Here is a 22,240-nt window from a genome sequence, read left to right as displayed (position 1 = left end):
CTATTTCTGTGTATCCTGAAATGTTTTATTAAGCTGATCAAAATTTGTTCTGTTGTACCAAAGAAAATAGACCTTAGATGCAAGAACATTAGAGTTATATACTTTACTTATACTTATGGCTGTAATCCTTCACTAATTTTCATCTTGAAGGAAACAAATATTTTTAGTAATTCTCTTCTCACTGCAAGAAAACGTGTTGTTTTTTTAAAAAAACTAGTTTTTCTTGACTATTCACACTGCAGGACTTATTGTGCACAAAATTTGCATGTGAATGTTTTGCACAGAAAACAACAATTTCATGCAGGAAAGACAATTTTCTTCACAAAAGATAATATTTATGCAGAGAAATACTGCTGTTTCTTTTCCAGAAAAGTTGTTTTCATTGCAAAAAAAACCACTTATTAAATTTATGCTGAGTAAATCCCGAACTGCGAAGGTTCTCTATAGTCTAGGATTCTTCTCATTATGGTTTCTAGATACTCTAAATACTTTTCAATAATTTTTCAACCATTTTTGAATATTCTTCCCATCCCTACTCCTGCTATTTTTCATTTATTTTCTGGAGTGGGCTTATAATCATTTCATCACACTTAATGAGACTTCAAATGATCTCAGATATTAATTTTCTAACTGTTCCATTAAGGGACTGTTAGAGCTTTACTACTGCAACAGGAAAATTATTAACTCAGAATCTACAGAACTTACAAAGAATTATGGTTGTCTGCCAATAAAAATGGCAAACCTCACTAGATTTTTCTTTTACTTGTGCTAAGTCTGTGAAATCCAGTGTGAAAAGTAAATGCTAAAACTGGAGGAAGGAACATGGAATATTCTTAGTTACAGTTCCACTGTACTGATCTTTTCTGTATTGATGTCTCTTTTCAGGTTATGGCCAAGAGGATGATTTGAAAGATGACGAAGATATAAAGGAGGAGGAAGAAGATGACAATGAGAGCAGTTCAACAGCTCATCTTCAAGGCAGCAATGACCCAGGCACAGATGAAGAACATGATATAGTCCCTGATCCAAAAGGCAGCTTTAGCTATCAGAATTCTCCAGTAAGTCATATGTCCAACCAGGATGCTGAAAATGAATCACTGCTAAGTGATGCTAGTGACCAGGTGGCAGACATCAAAAGCCTTTGCTCCAGAGAGGTACAAGACTCCAAAGCCAATGTCCACCCCAAACTTCCAAATGAAGCACACAGCTGCATGGATAAAATGACAGCGGTCTATGCCAACATCCTTTCAGACTCTTATTGGACAGGTTTAGGTCTGGGGCTCAAGCTGTCCAATTCTGAGAAGAAGGGGTGCGACAACAGGAATGGAGCGAGCAAAAGTGACTTTGATTGGCATCAGGATGCATTGACCAAAAGCCTGCAACAAAGTTTGCCAGCTCGGCCTGTCTCCAAACCAAACCTTTTCAGTTCAGTCCAGCTCTACCGACAAAGCAGCAAAATGTGTGGAACTGTATTCACAGGTGCCAGTAGGTTTCGCTGCAGGCAATGCAGTGCTGCCTATGACACCTTGGTAGAGCTTACTGTCCATATGAATGAGAGTGGTCATTACCAAGATGACAACCACAAAAAAGACAAGCACAGGCCTACCAGCTACTCCAAGCCCCGGAAACGGGCCTTTCAGGACATGGATAAAGAAGATGCTCAGAAAGTTCTGAAATGTATGTTCTGTGGTGATTCCTTTGATTCCCTTCAAGATCTAAGTGTTCACATGATAAAAACAAAACACTACCAAAAAGTGCCTTTGAAGGAGCCAGTACCTACCATTTCCTCTAAGATGGTAACACCAGCTAAGAAACGTGTATTTGACATTAACAGACCTTGCTCTCCAGACTCAACCACTGGGTCATTTGCTGACACCTTTTCTTCCCAGAAGAATGCAAATCTGCAGCTATCGTCTAACAATCGCTATGGCTACCAGAATGGTGCCAGCTACACATGGCAGTTTGAAGCATGCAAATCACAAATACTCAAGTGCATGGAATGTGGAAGCTCCCATGACACCTTGCAGCAACTCACCACACACATGATGGTAACAGGTCACTTCTTGAAAGTCACAAGCTCAGCCTCTAAGAAAGGAAAGCAACTCGTTTTGGATCCACTAGCTGTTGAGAAAATGCAGTCACTTTCTGAGGCACCTGCCAGTGACAGTCAACATTCAAAATCCTCAAGTAATGCATCAACAGATTCTACAGCTCCTGCTTCAGAGCTAAAGAAAGAGTGCAAGTCAAATAAATCTGAAGATGTGAACAAAGAGGAAAAAATGGTGAAGAGTGAAGACTATGAAGACACGCTTCAAAAACCACTGGATCCTACAATTAAATATCAGTACCTTAGGGAAGAAGATCTGGAAGATGCTTCAAAAGGTGGTGGAGATATTTTGAAATCTTTAGAAAATACTGTCACCACAGCCATCAATAAAGCTCAAAATGGAGCCCCCAGCTGGAGTGCATACCCTAGTATCCATGCAGCCTATCAACTCTCAGAAGGTACAAAACCTTCCTTACCAGTGGGGTCCCAGGTTTTACAAGTTCGGCCAACTGTCACTAATAAGTTGAGGCCTATTGCTCCAAAATGGAAAGTTATGCCTCTAGTCCCTGTTTCAGCTAACATGGCCCAATGCACTCAGGTTAAGAAGGAAGCAGACACCAAGAAGGAAGTACAAAAAGACTATATGAAAGAGGGCAATAAAACTGATCCTGCCCCTGCCAGTCAGGATGAAGGAGAATCTCCCCCTCAGGCTGAGGTGTGCATAGAACCCAAAAAATCAGAGCCAGCTCCTTCAAAGGAGGAGAACAAAGCAAAGGGAGATGAGGAGAAAGGAAAAACAAAAGCAAAGGAATCAGCAACATCACTTCTCAGTAATGGATGTGCTTCTTCTAACCACTCCTCAGAGCTGCCTTGTTTAAACCCTCTGAGCGCCTTGCAATCTGTACTGAATAATCACTTGGGCAAAGCAAATGAACCTCTAAGACCACAGCCAAACTCTAGTCCCAGTGCAGCTTCAGTCTCTATTTTCCACAAACCTAATCTGAACATGATTGAAAAGCCAGTTTTATCTCCTGCCCCAACACTGGCAAAACCTGCAAGTGTTACATCCAGGCGTTATGTATTTGAAAACAATGATCAACCAATAGACCTGACCAAATCCAAAAGCAAGAAAGGAGAGTCTGTTCAAGCACAATCTTGCACTTCCCCACCTCAAAAACATGCACTGTCTGACATCGCAGACATGGTCAAAATTCTTCCCAAAGCTACAACACCAAAACCCGCTGCCTCATCCAGAATCTCATCAATGAAACTGGAAATGGACGTAAGGCGTTTTGAAGATGCCTCCACCGAAGTCTCCACCTTGCACAAAAGAAAGGGAAGGCAGTCTAACTGGAATCCTCAGCATCTCCTTATTTTGCAAGCTCAGTTTGCTTCCAGTCTCTTCCAAACATCTGAAGGTAAATATTTATTGTCGGACCTGGGCCCTCAAGAACGTATGCAGATCTCCAAGTTTACTGGACTGTCAATGACCACCATCAGCCATTGGTTGGCCAATGTTAAGTACCAGCTCAGAAAAACTGGAGGGACAAAGTTTTTGAAAAACATGGATAAAGGCCACCCCATCTTTTATTGCAGTGACTGTGCATCTCAGTTTAGAACCCCATCAACGTACATCAATCATTTAGAATCCCATCTAGGTTTCCAAATGAAAGACATGAACAAGTTGGCTGTGGAGCAGCAAACCAAGGTAGAACAAGAAATCTGCAGAATTTCAGTTCAAAAGTCTCCTGAAACAATAGCTGGAGAAGAGGACACAGACTCTAAGTTCAAATGTAAGTTATGCTCTCGGACATTTGTGAGCAAACATGCAGTAAAACTTCATCTAAGCAAAACACACAGCAAGTCACCAGAACATCATTCACAGTTTGTAGCAGAAGTGGATGAAGAATAACTTCTAAGGTATGCATGCCTTAACTGCAAAATCTGTTTTATTATTACATTTTTCAAAGGAGGGCTCTACAAGCACCTCTATTTTCCTAAAACTATTATGTTCAAGAATGCCAGTTTATTTCCAGGCTTTAGCTCTTATGTCTGTAACCATTGCAGGATAGGGGAACATGTGCAGCTGCTCCCATAGTTCTATTTTCTATCATGGGAACAGTTTACCAATACCATCTTGCTTAGTGATACTGCTGTTACAGGCACAGGAACTTCTGCCAAGAAAAGATTTGGCAACCTTGCTTATTGTTGACACTTTGTTCCCATTTAGCTAACCAGCCCATTAATCTTGCATTTGAAAAGCAAAGCATGCTCAACACTCTAATAGCTTCTATTGAAATGGCATCTGCTTGTAATATTTTAAGCATCTGTGTCATCCTTTCGTCCCTCATCTGAGCAAAAGATCAGGAGTCACCACAAACCAAATCTCAGTGTCATGTGTTTTCAGTGTCCAGTTTCAGAAATGAAGTTCCTCTGCTTAACTATTATTTCCTTACATTTTCAAAGACATAAGTGTTTGTTATTTCTGCCTTCATTCCCTACTATTGAAAGGTTATCAGGTCTGTTTCCATAAATGGGGTGACAAACCTCAGGCTATTAGACTGAAGTTGGCATTCTTGCATCATCACACCTTTGGGGTTCTCTGTATGGTCACATCCCCTTCCCCATTACACCATTGTTTGGTGGTTTTCCAGCTTTTGTATGGGTTTTCCTCACTATTTTACACAGTTGGAATATCTCTCAGGGGCTGTACAGGCCGCCCCTTTTAGCACCAGATAGGGGCCATGGCAACCGCACACCGCAGCCCTGAGCTCACCTTTCTGCAGCACGGAAAGGCCACCATAGCTGCCGCTGTGGCTTTTCGACGCTCAATCATCTAGATGCAGTGCTGGAGGAATGCTGTGATGCTGTGCACCGTGTGATCCAGCATGCAATGTCATGCCGGCCTGGGGGCAGAGTCAGGGTGTGTGTTGTATGACTCCGCTCCCAGGCAAGCCTCAATGGCCAGTCTGTACAGCCTCTTAGTTACTGGCAGTAAATATCTGAAACTAAAAAACACTGGTGTTTGGGGTTCCACTCACATTTGCTTTAGTCCCAACCTCCACTAGAATGTAGTCCCCAACAACATCTCTGAAACTAAATTTGGCCCTTGGGTAAAAACAGCTTCCTCACCCTTGTTCCATAATGTACTGACCAAGAGGTAGGTCATATCCTACCATGCTTGGGCATAAAATTATGATAATAGCCCACAGTTCAGCGACAGTGGATTCCCAGGTTCAGTCACTGTCATCACCACCTGAAGTGTTTTAGAAAGCCAAGCTGGAAAATTCAAGCAGGATAGATAATCCCCAGACCTTGGAGACATGTCACTACTTAAAGCAGACCACATTTCTTCCACTTGGGTGCCTCCAGATATTTAGAGCTCTTTTATTTTTATTTTTTACTACAGCAGACATCAACCGTAGTGAGAAAGGTTAGAGATGGTAGGAGTTTTCAAGTGAAGGGACTTGGATTAGAGTAGACCAATGGTAGGGACTCTCCTCTTCTGGAGCTTCCCATGGTACAATTATTTGGTGATTTCTCAGCTTTTGTATGTTTCCTCTGTTTTTCTGAAGAGTTGAAATATCTTTTCAAAGGCTTAATTACTGGCAAAAAAAATATCTCAAGGCAAAATATACTCATATTTTGGGCTACACTCCTTTGCCTTTGTCATCACTTACAAGGGGAAGCCACACACATCCTCCAAAAATTATTATCTGAGGTTATATCTGTCTTTGGATAGTTTTTGATGGAACCTCAAAGGTTCAGATAGACTTTGAGCAGATAGTCTTTCATTAGATTAGTTCATATCTCATAATAAGGCAGCTTCAAACATTCATGTGACTTTCAGGGGAAGGAGAGATTGTTCTCCCTTTGTTCAAAGAAAACCTTTTATCAGTATGTCCCGAAAGACTATAAAGTTACAAAGAAAAAACACAAAAACCAAAATTTACAAACAGGAGGAATGAAGAAATGGCTCTGACTTAAGGACATCCCTTTACAGAAAACAGAAGGTGATAAGCAAGTTTTAAAAGAAATAGAGGGTATCTTAAAATCTGTTGCAAATATGACAGAGAAGAATGGGGAACATAGGCCTGTTACAGACTGCCAAAATAAAGCTGCTTCGGGTCTCTTTGGAGGTATGCTATTTAAATGATGCATGGGTCCTAAGAGTCCGGAGGTCGTGCCAAAGCCACACTCCATTCCTAAGCACTGGAGTGCAGCTTTGGTGCAGCTTCCAGATTCTTAGGATGCATGCATCATTTAAACAGCATACCTCCAAAGAGACCCGAAGCAGCTTTATTTTGGCAGTCTGTAACAGGCCATAGATTATTTATTTTATAACACTTTTCTCTATCTGGAGTGGTACAACATAAAATAAAATAGAAATATAAAAAACTAAAAATACTATAATCAGTAAAACCTAACACACTTGCATTTCATCTTGTCTCACTTCTGGGTATTATTCTTAGGAAAGCTAGGAATACTGTCCCTTATGTATACAAGACCCAGATAGGTAAAATGAAGAAGTGCTCCCCCACCACTTCCTTGGGACATCCAAAATAGCTTGATTTAGCTTTCAGTATCTAAGCATATCCTGAACCTAAATCTCTTGCATATCTAACCCAAATGCTAATTGGGAACCCTGAAAAAACAAGGATGCAACTATGGTTGGACAATACTCCTGGGTTGGGGATCCTGTGTCTATCCACATATTGTGTGCCTATATCTCCCATCATTCCTGACCATGGCTATGCTGCCTGGGGCTAACAGGACCTGAAGATATATCATCTGAAGAAAACAGGTTCCCTATCCTCCTGTGCCTCAAAGTGGAACTGTAGATCGAGTCTAAATTTTCCCTGTTTATTACACTTGTACTTTGTCACCTACATTCCCCTTCATATTTGGGGAGGGGGGAATCACTATCTGAGGTCATTCACTGGCTAGAACTTGAATAGCCATAATTTTCAGCATCTGAATTCTCTGTAACTGGAAGGTAACTGAAACTGTTGAATAGACCAAAGTCTATATGATACACTGAAAGCCTGTATTCCAAAAAATAAATTGGTTATTTAGTGATTATTCTAGATAAACATATGGCATCATAGATTCATTTGTGTAATAATAAACTGCTTTGTCACACTTAATCGTATGCAGAAGTCTCACTCATTACTTATTTTGGCTAATCTTACTGCCCTTTGAATGTTTACCTTTCTTTCTAAGGGGATACAAATGAATTCACATGTTCTTTAGTAGCATCCTTACATGTGAAAATTTCTCAGCTCTCTCAAATTGCTAGCTCATAACATATGCACTACTTATAATTGTAGAGATACATATGACCCCATATTTGCTTGTCTGGGTCATACCCTGTCTATATATTTTTGTGGTCTCATTTGCATGCAATGTACATGCTTTTTAATTGGCTAGTGTTAAGACTCCACACAATTAATGAACTGAAATTAATGAAGGCAGCATACACCTTCCTTGTTGCTACATTCTCTTGATTTTTTGTATAAAGTTTGCTGGTACAAAGAGTCAATTTTCATAGCCCAATTTATAGAAATGCTGCTAATTTTGATCCTGTAATACTGTAGGGAACAAATAACTGAAGAATACACTTACATCTAGTGTTTATGAATACACTTTTAGCCTGATGCATAATTAATAGAACCTGCTAAGTCCAAAGCCCCACATCTCATGGTTTTAAATTATTAAGAAGTGTGCTACCTGAAAGTCCAAACATGTATTTGCTCAGAATTAAATTCCAGACTTGCATGGAATTTTTTTTTTTTTTTAAACCTACCCAAGTGTGTTTAGGTCAGAGTGTAAAATGCACAATGCAATTCAACAAATGTCTATTCAGAAGCAAATTACACAGAGTCCAATGGGAAATAATCCCAGGTAAGTGTGCACAGGATTTCAGTTCTACATCCTAAGTGATTTGTAATCAGTATGATTGTACAAATGGTCTATGAGGAATTCCTCTGTCTGGTTATTACTAGTATATGTATGTATACTTGCACAATGCAGGGATGGGTGACTGTGACCCTCTAATTTTTGATCTATCTATCTATCTATCTATTTGGACTACAGCTCTCACAAGCTCAGGCAACAATCATTGCTCCTGCCTGACAGTACTTAGACAGATAAGTACCAGCAGTGGTGGTAATGTGGAACTAAGTTCTCATCATTGGTCTTCCTGGCTAACACTGATCAAAGTTGTGAAGCAAAATAGAAGATGGGACAAAGCTTCCCACCCCTGACTTAAAAAGTAAAGTGTATGCCTTCATGCCACCTGTTTACTTATGGAGACTCCATGAATTTCATAAGGAATACTCAGAGATGGTTTCCTACTGCCTTCCTCTACATATAGCCTAGAGCGGTGCAACTTAAATTGGTGGTCCCTGGACTAGCATCAGTCCTTGGCAAGTCTCCAAGGGGGGAAAATGTAGCCAATTGTACTCAAAGGGCACAAATATAGAGCTGGTCTCTGGCACATTGAGGAAATAATAATTGCCCACTACCTACATCAGATAGCCTGAGAAGTACTGGCCTAGACTACCTCATATTGGTCTAAGTACCAACCACATCTGACCCTGCTTAAATTCGAAGATCAAAGGGGATGTAGTGTCTTCAGTGTTTAGGAATACACCCGAATTGAGGTATATATTGTGATTTTGCCCCCTCTGCTACATGTATGTGAAATGTTATCTTACAGAGATACCATCAGGCTGTGCAGACTGCCCCTAAGGGTGGCCTGCAGCCATCTCCAGCCACGCCAGATCAGGGCCATGGCAACTACATGCCACGGCCCTGATCTGGCCTTTCCAGAGTGCAAAAAGGAGCTGCAAAAAGCAGGTCCTTTTTGCACCCTGGAAAGTGTGCAATAGCTGCGTTGGTGTGGCTGGTGCTCCTTTGGCACTGTATCATGTGGATACAGCACCAGAGGAGTGCCATGATGCCGTGCACCATGTGGAATGGTGCAGGACATCACACTACCCTGGGGAGCAGAGTCAGGGTGTGCATCATGTGGATGCCATGCCAGCCTTAATGGCTGGTGTGCACAACCCCCATATCAACAAATCATTTTAGCATCTGCACGTGTTATAGTGGTTGGGTAGAATTTAAGTTACAGTCATATCAACTCTGAATTTCAAATATATTTTGATATGAATAAGGAGTTTCTTTCAAGGAGAAGTCCAGTTTCTTTGTGCAAAAGAAGATGTACACAAAGCAAGTCTTTCTATAGTAATAAGAGAGGAAAAAGTGCAGGCAGCAGAAGCATTTGTAGCAAACAGCAGCCTCCAGGATGATTGTGTCCTTATCAGCTTCTGAACTTCAATAACCGCTTTCTTAGTCCTGTTTTATTTTCCTTTCCAAATCCCCTGAAATTTCATACTTGGTTTTTCCAGCTGTAAGGCATGTAGACCTCTCTGAATAGGAATGCTGGTGCAAAACCAGGGCAAGTCTAAGACACTGGTGGTAAGCTCCCACATGACAGCATTGAAACACATCACTCCCATGTGTGATACTAATGTGGAAACAAGGTGCAAATCAGGATGTATTGAAGAGGTACTATACGCTGCACTAATTAAATATATCATTACTCTGTTAACATGGTAATAACACCTCCTCCAAGTCTCTTCCTGATGATCTGTGCAGATTCATAGTTACTGCTTAAATCACAGCTTGTAATGTCCATTGTAAGGAAGTGATCAATGATATGATTCAAAATACTGTTCGAGTTCAGTAACACGGTTGCCAAGTGACCAGGCAAAAAAGAATTGCCCTCCTCCTGCTCTCATAGCAGTAGCCTCACCTGCAGAAATCAGATTTAAGTGAAGCTTTTAACATCATGGTCATGAGTGCCATTGGATGCTAAAGATTCAAGGTATAATTCAAAGACCACTTGTCACACCACACAACTATATTGCTATGATTCCACTTTAACTGCCATGGCAACATCCTGTGGGATCCTGGAATTTGTAGTTTTGTCAGGCATTTGGAAATCTCAGCTGGAGAACAATAATGCTTCATCCAATACCAATACCACATTCCATAGGTTGTAGCCGTGGCAGTTCAAATGGAACTATAATGCTATAAATGTGTAGTGTGAAAGATCACCAGTGGTATGTAATCTGATGAGGCACTATAACTATCTGACAGATAATACTGCAAATCCTAGGATTCCATAAGATTAAACCATGGCACTTAAAGTGGGATTATAATGCTGTGTTTGTGTAAGGGCCCAAAATCACAATTGCAGGGACTGGTCAAAGCCTTGGAAACCTGTGATGTAAAAACAGCAGCAGGCAAATTGCTCTCCCACTACAACGGCATGTTCCAAAGCTATAAATGTGCAGTATTTTTAATAATGAAGTGACTTTAGGGTTTGGCTAAGTGGAAGAATTATGGTTCTAGTGCTGTTGAGAATATTCAAACGACAGCACACAGCTGCACAAGGGTCCCTCAGTAGAAAGGTAATAGTGCTGCTTTTGGACACTTATCCAGTCATTTAAAAGCCAATGGGAAAAAAAGCAATAAAAACACAGTCCAAGTGAATTTGCTTTGAGCAGTTGATTTCTGGACATACAATCTGGAGTAGGAATGCTGTGTTATTATAATGAGAGTGTTTTAAAATTCAAAGGGAAAAAAGCCTGTTCTTTTCCTTACAGGGACCAGTTTACCTGCCTATCATTATTATGCCACAATTTGAAACTTCACATAATTGATAATAAAAGATGTGGAAAAGTGAAAAATGAAAGTAAAAAGTGAGGAGAAAATAGGTTTAGTACCTCTCTCTCTCTCTCTCTCTCTCTCACACACACACACACACACACACACAGAGAGAGAGAGAGAGAGAGAGCAGCTAACACAAAGAAAAAGCTGTATCCATTTCAGTGTGACTCAATATCTGGCAAGTAGACTATGTTAAAGGACTAAGGGTACATTTAGATAGAGGGCTCATAATCCCATAATAACAAGGCATTCTGGAGGTATCTGTCTTTTTTCCTGAATGGATATTCTCTATAAGAAAAAAGAAGAAACAGTGAGGAAACTCAGGAAGGCTTATAACTCAAGACAAAGATATGTGGAGATCCCGTGAACTTCCATGAACAAGTCAGTGTGTTAAAAACAAACAAACAAACAACTCTCATGTAGAGGTTCCCTGATAGCCTGGACCTTTGCATGGTCATTCAGACAACACTAATACTGTATAGACATGTACAGGTACACAAGCTTAATATATGCATTCTGACTTCATTTTATTCATTAGCATTTTGGATAAAATGGTATATGTCTAGATAACATGCACAGAACAAATCTAGTTATTGTTGTTTTAAAAATGAAACCACTGTATCCTCTGTTGTTGTTGTTTTCATGCACAAACCCTATACTTTATTTCCTTTGAAGGAATATATTTAAAATGCAGTGAAAATGTAGACGGCTGGTTGTCAGGAACTGTAATCTTAGTTGGTACAAGTGACAGCACCAATTTTGTGGAATGATGGGCTTGGTTGTTTTTAATTACACTGCAAACTTCATAACTTTTTCCTTCAAAGCTCTAGGTTCCACTAGCTCTTTAGAGAGGTTCTAAAAGAGGGGAAAAGGCTCCGAAGTTTCATCTTGACCTGTTCTTAAAATTTAGGGTTACCACATTTGGGGGGAAAAAAGGGACATGTTTACCTACTGTGTACTTTAAACCACCACTACTATGGATAACTCTCTCTTTAAATGCCCCTACTATACAGTGGGCCCTTGTTATCCACTGGGGTTTGGTTCCAGGACCCCTCGTGGATAACAAAACCTGTGGATGCTCAAGTCTCATTCAATCCAATGGCATAACAAAATGGTGTCTCTTATATAAAATCGAAAATCAGGGTTTGTATTTGGAATGTATGCTTTTTCTGAATATTTTCAAGCCAGGGATGCTTGAATCCACAGATAAAAATATCCATGGATAAAGAGGGCCAACTGTACACTCTATGATCACTGGTACTAGAAATATTCTTAAACTTCATTGTATTTAAATAACAACAATTTCACCTTCCCTTTTTCCCTTCTCTGCCTCTTCTGAAAGCCCTCACTGAAATCTGTCTGCACAACGCAGGGCCAAAGCCCGGATTCAAGTAAGGACTGTCATGAGGGAAAGCCAGTTCTGCACTGAATTCAGACTATCCCCAGATGAATTGGAATTTAAAATGCTCACCTTTTACTCTGGGTTTTGTAGGAAAATCTAGAGTATTCTGGAGGAATGTTGGGCAGCTGTTTTGACACAGATCTCACTGTGTCACCTGGCACCAGTGCCACTGATGTGACTCACTCCCTCTGAGGACAGCACAACAAGGAACCCAGCCATGTGATTGATGCTGCACACCTCAATTCTGACTTCAGAGGAAGCAACTTGTGCCTGTGTGGTGGTGTCAAGTGGCACAGTGGGATGCATGTGTAGACAGCCACCCAACAGTGCTCCAGAGTGATAGGGGAAATCTGGGGCAACTCTGGAACCCAAATACTCTTGGAGCAGGTCAGAGGATTCTGGCTGGTGTAAATTAGCCCTCCCCTCTCTCTCTGAGCACTCTACTGGACCAGCCTTCATTCCTTCTCCTAGTGGAACTTTCAATGGGGCCAGCATGATCCTCAGAAATTTTAATAATCTACTGAGACAGAATCTTTAGCTCTGAAAAAATAGACATCACAGCATGTTGCTGCATGCTGCACCACATCACGGCACTCCTCTGGCACTACATTTAGATGATGCAGTGTCAATGGAGTGCCATAAAGCTGCAGCACAATGGCTATGCGCCCTTTCCAGGGCACAAAAAGACACTTTTGTGGTTCCTTTTTGCGCCTCAGAAAGGCCATATCATGGCCGTGGTGTGCAGTTGGCGCAGCCCTAATCTGGCTCCTTAGAGGCAGTCTGCACAGCCCCACAGATCCTATTAAAAGCTGGAAGTAAATCATATGCAGTTTAGAACCTGCATGTTTGTTCAGAATGATTAGCATGCATGTGCTGTTTCTGCCCTATAGAAAAACTCAGGCTTGTTTGCAAGATGCAACTAAATATGCTAGCAAAAACATGGACAACCGTTACATATTTGATAAGGATAATCATTTTAGCATACTGATGTGTTTAGGAAAAAAATAAGTTAAGCTTGTGGAATCTTGTGGTATTACAAATGGGAAAAATAGATTGGTTATTCTTTATTTTTATTTTAAAAAACTCTAAAAGCCTACATTTCAGATTCTGGGAGGGGGAGTTTCTGAAAAATTAAAAGCTTGACATTAAAACCATGTTCAAATAATTGAATCTCAAGAAACAGTCAAATTATTGCTGCCTTTCCTCACACTCAAACTCCAGATCTAGTGCCTTCAATAGAAAGCTAGACAGGTTGTCACTCAATTATAGAATAGTGATTTTTGTTGCAATTCTATCAATTTAAAAAAGTGCATTTATTTTTGTCTTACATATTCTGCACTTCTTACAAGTATTCAAAATAATAGAACATTATATCAGAATTAAGGATTTAAGTCAGTGGGGGTGGTAGGGTGGAATCACCCTTTTAGTTTTAACTAGCTACAAATTTTGTCATCTTTTCCCACCCAGAAGCCTTTGAACCAGAGAAAGAGGTATAATATAATGAGTTCCTTTTAGTATTCAGGGGGGCTTTTGCTTTGATTTTTTTCTAATTCTATATTAATAGAGGGGCAACCTTACTTCATCCTTATTTTTTTAAAAATATGTATAAAGTAGAAGATCTGCTACCTTAATGCCTCTTACTCATGCCTTGTCAGTTTTCTCTTATGCCACTGACCTTATCATGTGGCTTACAATCAATGACCTGTATTCTTGGTCAGCTAGATTTATTCATCCATAACTGTTCTGTATTCACAATGACTACTTAGCCACAATTGGAACACTATTACCACAATTGTAACTTCTCCCCAAACCTCCTTTAACAGGCATCAGCTGCATGGGGAGAAAGAGGGCCATTCTGCTAGTGTCAGAGCACAGGCGAATGATGTTTCCATCAGGGTTGGGAGGGAGTCAGGCAGAGGAGTTTACCTATTTAAGTATACTAAGAAGTTAACAAACAATATTGACCAGTGTCCTTAATACAGCAGGAGGAGTTGTCATACAAGCAAAATCTAATACAGTATTCATACAACATTTTTCAAGGGACAATGATATGAGTGGGGATTACTCCAGTCAGGGGAAATGTATTCCACAGCATCATTCCACTACTGCTCAATTATGGATGTCTTTGGTATCTATCTTCTTTTTGAAACCAGAGCTTGGAAATGTTACCTTTGGGTATGAATAATTCTCCAACTCTAGCAGCATTCATATGGGGGATTATGGGAGCTGTAACCCCAAAGAGCCAGCAAGGAGTAGTGGGTTTGAGTGTTGGACTAGGACTCTGGAGACCAGGGTTTGAATTCTTATTTGGCCATGGAAATCCACTGAGTAACCTTGGGTGAAACACACTTTCTCATGCTTGGAGGAAGGCAATGGCAAAAACCGTCTGAACAAACTTTGGGTCACTGTAAGTCAGAAATGAGTTGAGGACACACAACAACAAATTCCAAGAGTCAGAGAGAGTAACATTTCCAAGCCCTGATTGAAACCTTGTGTGGGTTTAAAGGTAGTATACTCTGACTGTCAGTTGTGAAGTGGTTCAAAGCACTGGGTAAAATTTTGACCAGGAGAATCCTTTGACTTAGTAAATTCACAAAGTGTTGTTTGAAATTAACATGGTGGTGAAAAATACTTATTGTATATATTCCAATATACTATTCTTAAACATTTCGCGGCTAAACCTCCCATATAGACCCCAGTTCTAAAACTAAATCCTAGCTCAGATTCTACACTTTGTTGAAATAGAGTATATTTACTAAAGCATTTGGTAAGTAAATATGCAACTCCCTGAAAAGAATCACTTTGAAAATAAGGATACTACAAAAGGGGAAAGAAAAAGATGCATAATGATAAACAAGGATGTTTTTCTCCCTGTCTCCTCCTTTGTCTTTTCTCGCTCTCTTTTTTAAACCCATCAAGTTTAAAGATTCTGTGGTGCTTCCTCCCCCTTTCCACTTTCTAGGAGACAACTGACAATTCAGTGGTAAATGGAAGAAAGAGCCAAACAAAACTGAAAATCCTCTAATGCATTGACACTAACGTGCCCTCTATTGTTGAAAATGAGCAGGCAATCATGGATGTTCATCAAATGGCTCCTAATGCAGTTAAAGCATTCAGCTATAATTTCTCCTTGCATTTATAATTACTGTCATAGACTGCACACCTCAGTGAGCAGATTAAAGCTATAAACTATTTAGCCATAGCTTTAAGATGAGGAACTTGATTTGTCTGGCAGCAGTTATTTGTTAGAAGAGCTTGACACTTCACATAAAAATGACTCAACTTGATGAAGAACAATGCAGCTTGAACAATGCAGAGGTTTTAAATCAGTCATTTATACCACGCCCTGGAAGGATTGCAAAGCAATTTGTTAAATGATCTATAGGACACACTGATAACCGCATGTGTTAAGTATACCAAAATAAAAAGGAAGGACTTTTTGGGTGGGTGGGTGGGTGGTTGGTTTTCCCACTTTTGATGCTATTGCTTTTCTGTGCCATCTCACCTTTGAGAGAGTATATTATATGCTCAAGTCAAGGAGGAGGGCAGAATAAAATACCACAAAAACACTGACATGTGATTAGTTGGTGGGAGTCAACAATAATGGGTCAGGACAGGTAAGCTGAATTACAGATTCTGGTGAGAGAGCCTCAGTGCTTCTCCTGCTTTTGGTCCAGAATTAGTCTTATTATTAGGCAGAGTATGACAACTGTCATGGTAGCATAGGGAGCAATGACCATCTTTGGGGGTTACTTCTGTACTCCTCTTGGTCAGAAGACAAAACTATGTTGTCAATCATGTTATATTCCTTTAAATTGTATTGTTTTCTTCAGGTGAGGTGAAATTGTACTCCTTAGTGATGGAAACTGGGACATGTACTGTATGTGCAAGCAACATCTGGTCAAGTCTGGTCAAAATGGCAAATGTTATTAATGAGGAGGAACATACAAGCTAGAAGACGATGCAGCAGTTTGGTTTTGCTTGGCCTCCTAAGAAGGACTATATTGTGCCCCTTCCTCTCCTCTTCCCCTAGTGAGTTAATGAATGCAAACTTATTTTGCACTCTGAACTCAGTTTCAGGAATAGAATTAACCCAGGCTGAAAGTGGGAGGAAGAGAGAAAGACTGGACATTTTAAAAACAGCTGAAAAACTGGGGTGACAGAAGATTAATCAGAACTGCCTCTGCCAAACTGGAACACTTGAAACGTATGTAAAAGATACAATTCCACTGCAACTATATACCGTATATACTCATGTATAAGTCGACCTCATGTATAAGTCAAGGGCAGTTTTTGGATCCAAAATCATGGATTTTGATATGACCCGTGGATAAGTTGAGGGGCAAACACTGGAGGATGTTACAAAAGATCTAAAGGGGGGGGACAAAGCACCACTTCCCTCCCTATATCTCACTCTCTGGACCTCTCCCAAGCATTAGTCTCAGCATGAAAAAGGGGAAACAAACCTCAGTGTGCGCGTGCGCGCGCACACACACACACACCCTTACCAAAAGCATCTCCAAGGCTTGCGATAAGGAGGACAGACCGCACTGTCTCTCTGCTTGTCACCCCCAGGACTCCAAGGCTCATAGTTATCAGAAATGGAGGACAGGCCTTTCTCTCTCTCTCCTTTTCACCCCTAGGACTCCAAGGCTCATAGTCAGCAGAAATGGAGGACAGGCCTTTCTCTCTCTCTCTGCTTTTCACCCCTAGGACTCCAAGGCTCATAGTTAGCAGAAATGGGGGACAGGTCTTTCTCTCTCTCTCCATCTCACCCCCAGGACTTCCAGACAAAACGGGGTACAAGCCTGGGCATACTTTCTTTGTGTTCCTTCTCTCAGCAGCAGCTTGTTAGGTCTGGCTCCGCAGGAAGGCTGAGAGCTTGGAAAACAGACACACACACACACACGGAGGGAGAGAGGAGAGCGGGCGTCGGGGCTTCAAACAGGGAAACGTTACAAGGTGACAGAGGAAGGTGGGCACTTCTTCTTTCACAAAATTTATTAGCATTAACTCATTGACCCTTCCATAAGTCTACCCAGGATTTTGGAGTTCATTTGGGGGCATACATTTTTCGACTTATAGTCAAGTATATACGGTAACTGTTATTCAGGTCAGCTTTTATCAGTGGAATGAAGTGGGAGGGATGCCATCTTTTTTTTTTGTTTTGTTTTGTTTTTTGCTTAGGAAGTAAAATAGCTTGAGCTGGACTTATTTTGCTGAAGACCTGTGATACTTTTTCCTTTCTTTCCCCTTTTTTGCTAACATTTAGTTAGGGATTGGCAACCTAGTGTCCTCCAGAAGCTACAGACTACAATTCACATAAGCTGTATCCAATATGGCAAACTATAAGGAATCATGGGATGCCAAAACATCTGGAAGGCACCACGTTGCCTATCTTTGATCTAGTTCTTCCATGGCCATGAAAGCTAATAGCTTTATAACACTTTAGAAGGTCAAAAAGAGAAGTAAAATTGCCAGGTCTGAGAATTATAGAATGAGTTGCAAAACAAATATTAAATGCAAGTAGACGTGGAAATAATATTCATATTATTTGTTATCAGGTAGAAAATGCGTTTTCAACCTAACAGTTGGGAAACCCCAATGGGAAGATTAATAAAGCAGCAAGAGTTTTCTGCAATTTTATCCTATTATTCAAACATTGTGAAGTGTTGTGACAATTTTGAGGAGGAAAGAAATCCTGTGGTTTATGCCCAGAACACTCTGGATTGGAAATCTGTTTTCTGAATGGAAAGCTATAAGTGTGTGAATAATCTCCCCAACACATACATTTCCCCCCACAGACTAATTCCTCCACAACATATCACATTGTTCAAATAAGGAAGAATATCACAGAGATTGATTTTATCCTTCAGTAGGGAGAAAAAGTTGATTTTTATCCTTCAGTAGGGAGAAAGCTACCATCATTGTTTGTCCTCACATGGAAAGACAAAATAGTCAACTGTGTTTTCCTGCATCCCTGCATGGTACTACAGCGCGCCCGCGCCATACGCGGGTGTGCTTTACGCGGCTTGAGCATACGCGCTCAAGCCGCGGGGCACACGCAAGGCGGAAGGGGCAGTGCGTCCCATTCAATTGCATGGGCGCGCGCACCATTGTGCCCCGCGCACCGCCGCACACGAGCCTCATTGTTTACAATGGGGCTTGAGCATAGGCAGAATTCGCCTTACGCGGAGGGATCCGGAACGGATCCCCACATAAGGCAAGGGCCCACTGTACTTATGCAAGCTGAACCTAACAAGTTAATGTAGGTATCATAAGCTGCTGTTGAAGGAGAAAGATGCCAAGAGAGGCTTCTGGTTACTCAGAACAGTGTGCAAGACTAATATCTTTCAGAAAAATCAGAAAGTAACATATGACCTGCTCTGCCCTGATTGGCCTTTTTTGGCCATAATGGCCGATAGGATGGTATAAAAGGCTCAGTCATACATATAGTTCATTTATATCCCACATTCCTTCCAAGAGGTTCAAGACCTATTGTTCTTCACCCTATTTTATATCCACATGAACCCAGTGAGTTGGGTTAGCACTGAGACATAGCTAACACACATGGCTGAATTATTCATGTATTTATGCCACACAATCCCTTCAAGAAGTTCAGGAGCTGTGCTTTTTCTCCCGATTTTATTCACACAAGAGAGAGGAGGCTAAACATCTCACAAAACTACATATTTCATAATTCCATAGCATCGAACCATGGCAGTTAAAGCAGTGTCAATCTGCATTATTTCTGCTTTGCACATTCAGCCAAGGGTACATACCTTTTAAAAGTTAGCTGACAGCAAGAAGAGAATTATAGGGTCTGAGGAAGCTCAAGTGGGGGGGCAGTGTGGTGCTCTGGTACCACAACAAACTATAAATCCCTGGACTGCACAGCATGGGAGCATGGCAGTTAATGTGGTGTCAAACTCATTCTTTTTGCGATGTAGATTCAGATCTTGTCAAAGAATTAGATACATTTTTATCCATTGTCCAGGCTAGCTAGAGCTTCTATGAGTTGTCATGCAAGAAAAAAAAGTAAAGAGCTGATCTTTAAAAGGCTAAAAAATGCAAGTAGTTTCTAGGTCTTTATGTGAAAAGCTTTTAATGCACACACTGACCTCAGCAGACACATGAACTGCAGAACCCTCTCTGTCATCATGAACATTTTATGGAGACTGATGAAAAGAAAAACAATTTCCATATGTTGGGCATTTCATGTGGTAGGAAAAAGTACAGATATCACATGATTATCCCAGTTATATGTGATCTTCCCATGCCAGCATGAGTTATCAGTGAGAATGTGTAGCTCTGAAATAGAGACATCCTCGCGTTTGAGTAAATTCACATGGTTTTCACCTTCCAAATGTTACGTTTCACTGTGTGGAGCATGGCCACCCAAGATACATTTCTGCTGTCATTCACATGGTGTCTGTTACAAATGAAGTAGTCCATATTCATCATCACTTTAAGACAGAAGAAAATATTATTTTACATTTTATCAACATTATTCAGACAAGGTTGTAGCCAATAACTCTGCTCCTATAAAGAAATGGTCTGTAATACTTTTGGCAATCCAGTCTGAAAATGAGGGTGTGGCTGCTCCTTAAGCCACCTCCTAGCACAACATCCCACAGTCATTAGAACATAAGAAGAACTTAGCCTTTTGGCTGAGTGTGTAGAACATAAGAAGAATCCTGCTGGGTTGGTCTAAAGGTCCACCCAGTCCAAAATTCCGTCTCCAACAGTAGCCAGCCAGATGCTTTTAGGAAATGTACAAGGAAGCAATGAAAAAAAACCTCTTAGTTTTTTGTCGTTTTTTCAGGTAGATGCCAGCCACAGATGCTGGTGAAACATCAGGAATAAACTCTTTTCGAACATGGCCACATAGCCCAAAAAACCTACAAAAAACTATGGATGCTGGCCATGAAAGCCTTCGACTTCACATTTAAAAAATCCTTCGTTTGTTTGCCCCATCAAGGTACACTGTTTCTGGAGATGAATCCTTTATTGAGCTGGCATGCCACTTTCTTTGTTTTGCTTCTGGCACATACCTTAGGACTGGAATTCCCACAAGCCCTCATACAGCATAGCTAATGGCAAGAGATGGTGGGAGTTGCAGCCCAACATCTGTAAGGCCATGCATTGCCCTTGTTTTAAAATAGGGACATGGTAGGAGCAGACTTTCAAGTATACATAAGTGGCAAATCACTTCAATCTGCTTCAAAATACAAGTGTTTCAGCCTGGTAGTTCAATAGTGATTACATACTTTTAACTCAGTGTATATGTGCCCAACAATTATCACAGTTTGGCGCCCTGCTATTGTTATGGCTCCGTCGCACAGAATCATGGGATTTACAGTTTGGTGTTGTCCTTAGAATTCTCTACTAGCAAGCTCTATTGTACCTCTATGGATTTCAGCGATAGAGCTCTCTGGGGCAATAATTCTAAGCATGTCACCAAACTACACCCAGGCAATTTGGATGGAGCCATGGCAATGAGTGGTAAACTGCTATATCTGTCTGATATACTTGTACTTGACCTTGCCCCTACCCCCACCACCACCCAAAATGTTATTGAAATTCCAATCTTCTTTGCCTATCTGACCTCTAAAATAAAGAACCAATACTGTACAACACAACATAGACAATTATCCAGATTTATCCTTCTAGTTCATAACTACATCACTGCATATATGTGTGTTTCCACCACCCACCCCAGAAAAGAAATCCAACAACCTTTTTCATGGCTATGCACTTTTAAGTTGCAACGCAGAGCTGACTCTTCTTGGCAAACATTGTCACCACCTGCTGATGTCATACCCCTCCCTCTTTGATGTGTGGGTGCATTTTTGGCTCTGAGCTTCGCCTTGCTTCTGTTCCCTGCATATTTTCTGCCTGAACATTGACGCCTCTGGCAGAGGACTGTAGGACACAGAGGGATAAGGAAGTGAAACAGTACGCCTCCAGATTATCTTCAGCAGCTGGGGAGATGTAACACAATGAGAGAAGGTGAAAGGTAAGGTCCAAGTTACCTCATTTACTCAAAAAGAATGAATCTCTTACATCTGCCTTCCTTCCTCCTAAGCATTCACTTCCCATATCACCTCTGCCAACACTCAGCATGCTTAGTATCTGATAACTTTCCTGAGGATGTAAATAGTTTTTTAAGGAAACAAGGCTATAAAATGATAGGTTTAACTAGAAACAGTTTGATTTAAGGGGGAAAAATACATTTTGAGCTCCTCCTGAGTAGATTACACATATATGTTAGAGATTATAAATATCTAACCTCGTTGTTATTGTTGCTGTGTGTCTTCAAATCATTTCCAGCTTGTGGCGAGCCTAAGGTGAACCTATCATGGGATTTTCTTAGATTTGTTCAGAGGAGGGTTGCCAGTCTTCTCCTGAGGCTGAGAGAGTGTGACTCACCCAAGGTTACCCAGTGCATTTACGAGGCCAAGCTGGGATTTGAACTCCAGAGTCATAGTCCAACACTCAAAATTACTACATCATGCTGGCTCTCATCTAACCCCACACTTGCCACATTATCCTGATAGATCATTTATTATGATTTACTATGACCCAGTTTTCTAAAAGGCCCATGCTATAGTACAGGAGAATTTTGACCTTCCAGATATTAGTTTTTTGTGGGGTTTTCAGGCTATGTGGCCATGTTTTAGCAAAGTTTCTTCCTGACATTTCGCCAGCATCTGTGGCTGGCATCTTCAGAGAATGTTTGCCTGGAAAGGACTTGGCTATATATATTGTGTGACCTGGAAAGGCAGGAGTGATTTGCATGTGTATTGTTGGTTGCTAATGGCAGTCCTCAGGGTGTGAGGGTCTGCACAAGAGGACTAATGTCTGCTTGATTAGTGCTCATTGTCATCTGGGAAACCCCTGACCCTGGGAGTTTTCTCATTTGTCTTTATCTTGCTATCTTTCAGGACTGGTAGCCAAACCTTGTTTACTTTAAGAGATTCCTTTTTCCTGTTGAATTGTCCAGGTGTTTGTGGATTTCAGTGGCTTCCCTGTGCATCCTGACATGG

At 40.8% G+C, this 22,240-nt stretch overlaps 1 protein-coding gene and 1 long non-coding RNA gene across 3 annotated transcripts in view; both read left to right on the top strand.

The window, feature by feature from the left end:
* The window catches only part of TSHZ2 (teashirt zinc finger homeobox 2), a 342,078-nt gene extending 335,901 nt beyond the window's left edge, over positions 1-6,177 (top strand). The window contains exon 2 of the mRNA XM_042465760.1: positions 886-6,177. Coding sequence (XP_042321694.1) covers positions 886-3,959 — 3,074 coding nt within the window. The 3' untranslated portion in view covers positions 3,960-6,177. The remainder of the gene's footprint in view (positions 1-885) is intronic.
* Positions 6,178-21,101: 14,924 nt separating this feature from the next.
* The window catches only part of LOC121929372, a 133,894-nt gene continuing 132,755 nt past the window's right edge, over positions 21,102-22,240 (top strand). For both annotated transcript variants that reach the window (XR_006103660.1, XR_006103659.1), the window contains exon 1: positions 21,102-21,210. This is a non-coding gene — a long non-coding RNA (uncharacterized LOC121929372). The remainder of the gene's footprint in view (positions 21,211-22,240) is intronic.

This window comes from Sceloporus undulatus, chromosome 4, assembly GCF_019175285.1.
Source record: "Sceloporus undulatus isolate JIND9_A2432 ecotype Alabama chromosome 4, SceUnd_v1.1, whole genome shotgun sequence".
NCBI lineage: Eukaryota > Metazoa > Chordata > Lepidosauria > Squamata > Phrynosomatidae > Sceloporus > Sceloporus undulatus.
This window is presented reverse-complemented; position numbering and strand designations above follow the sequence as displayed.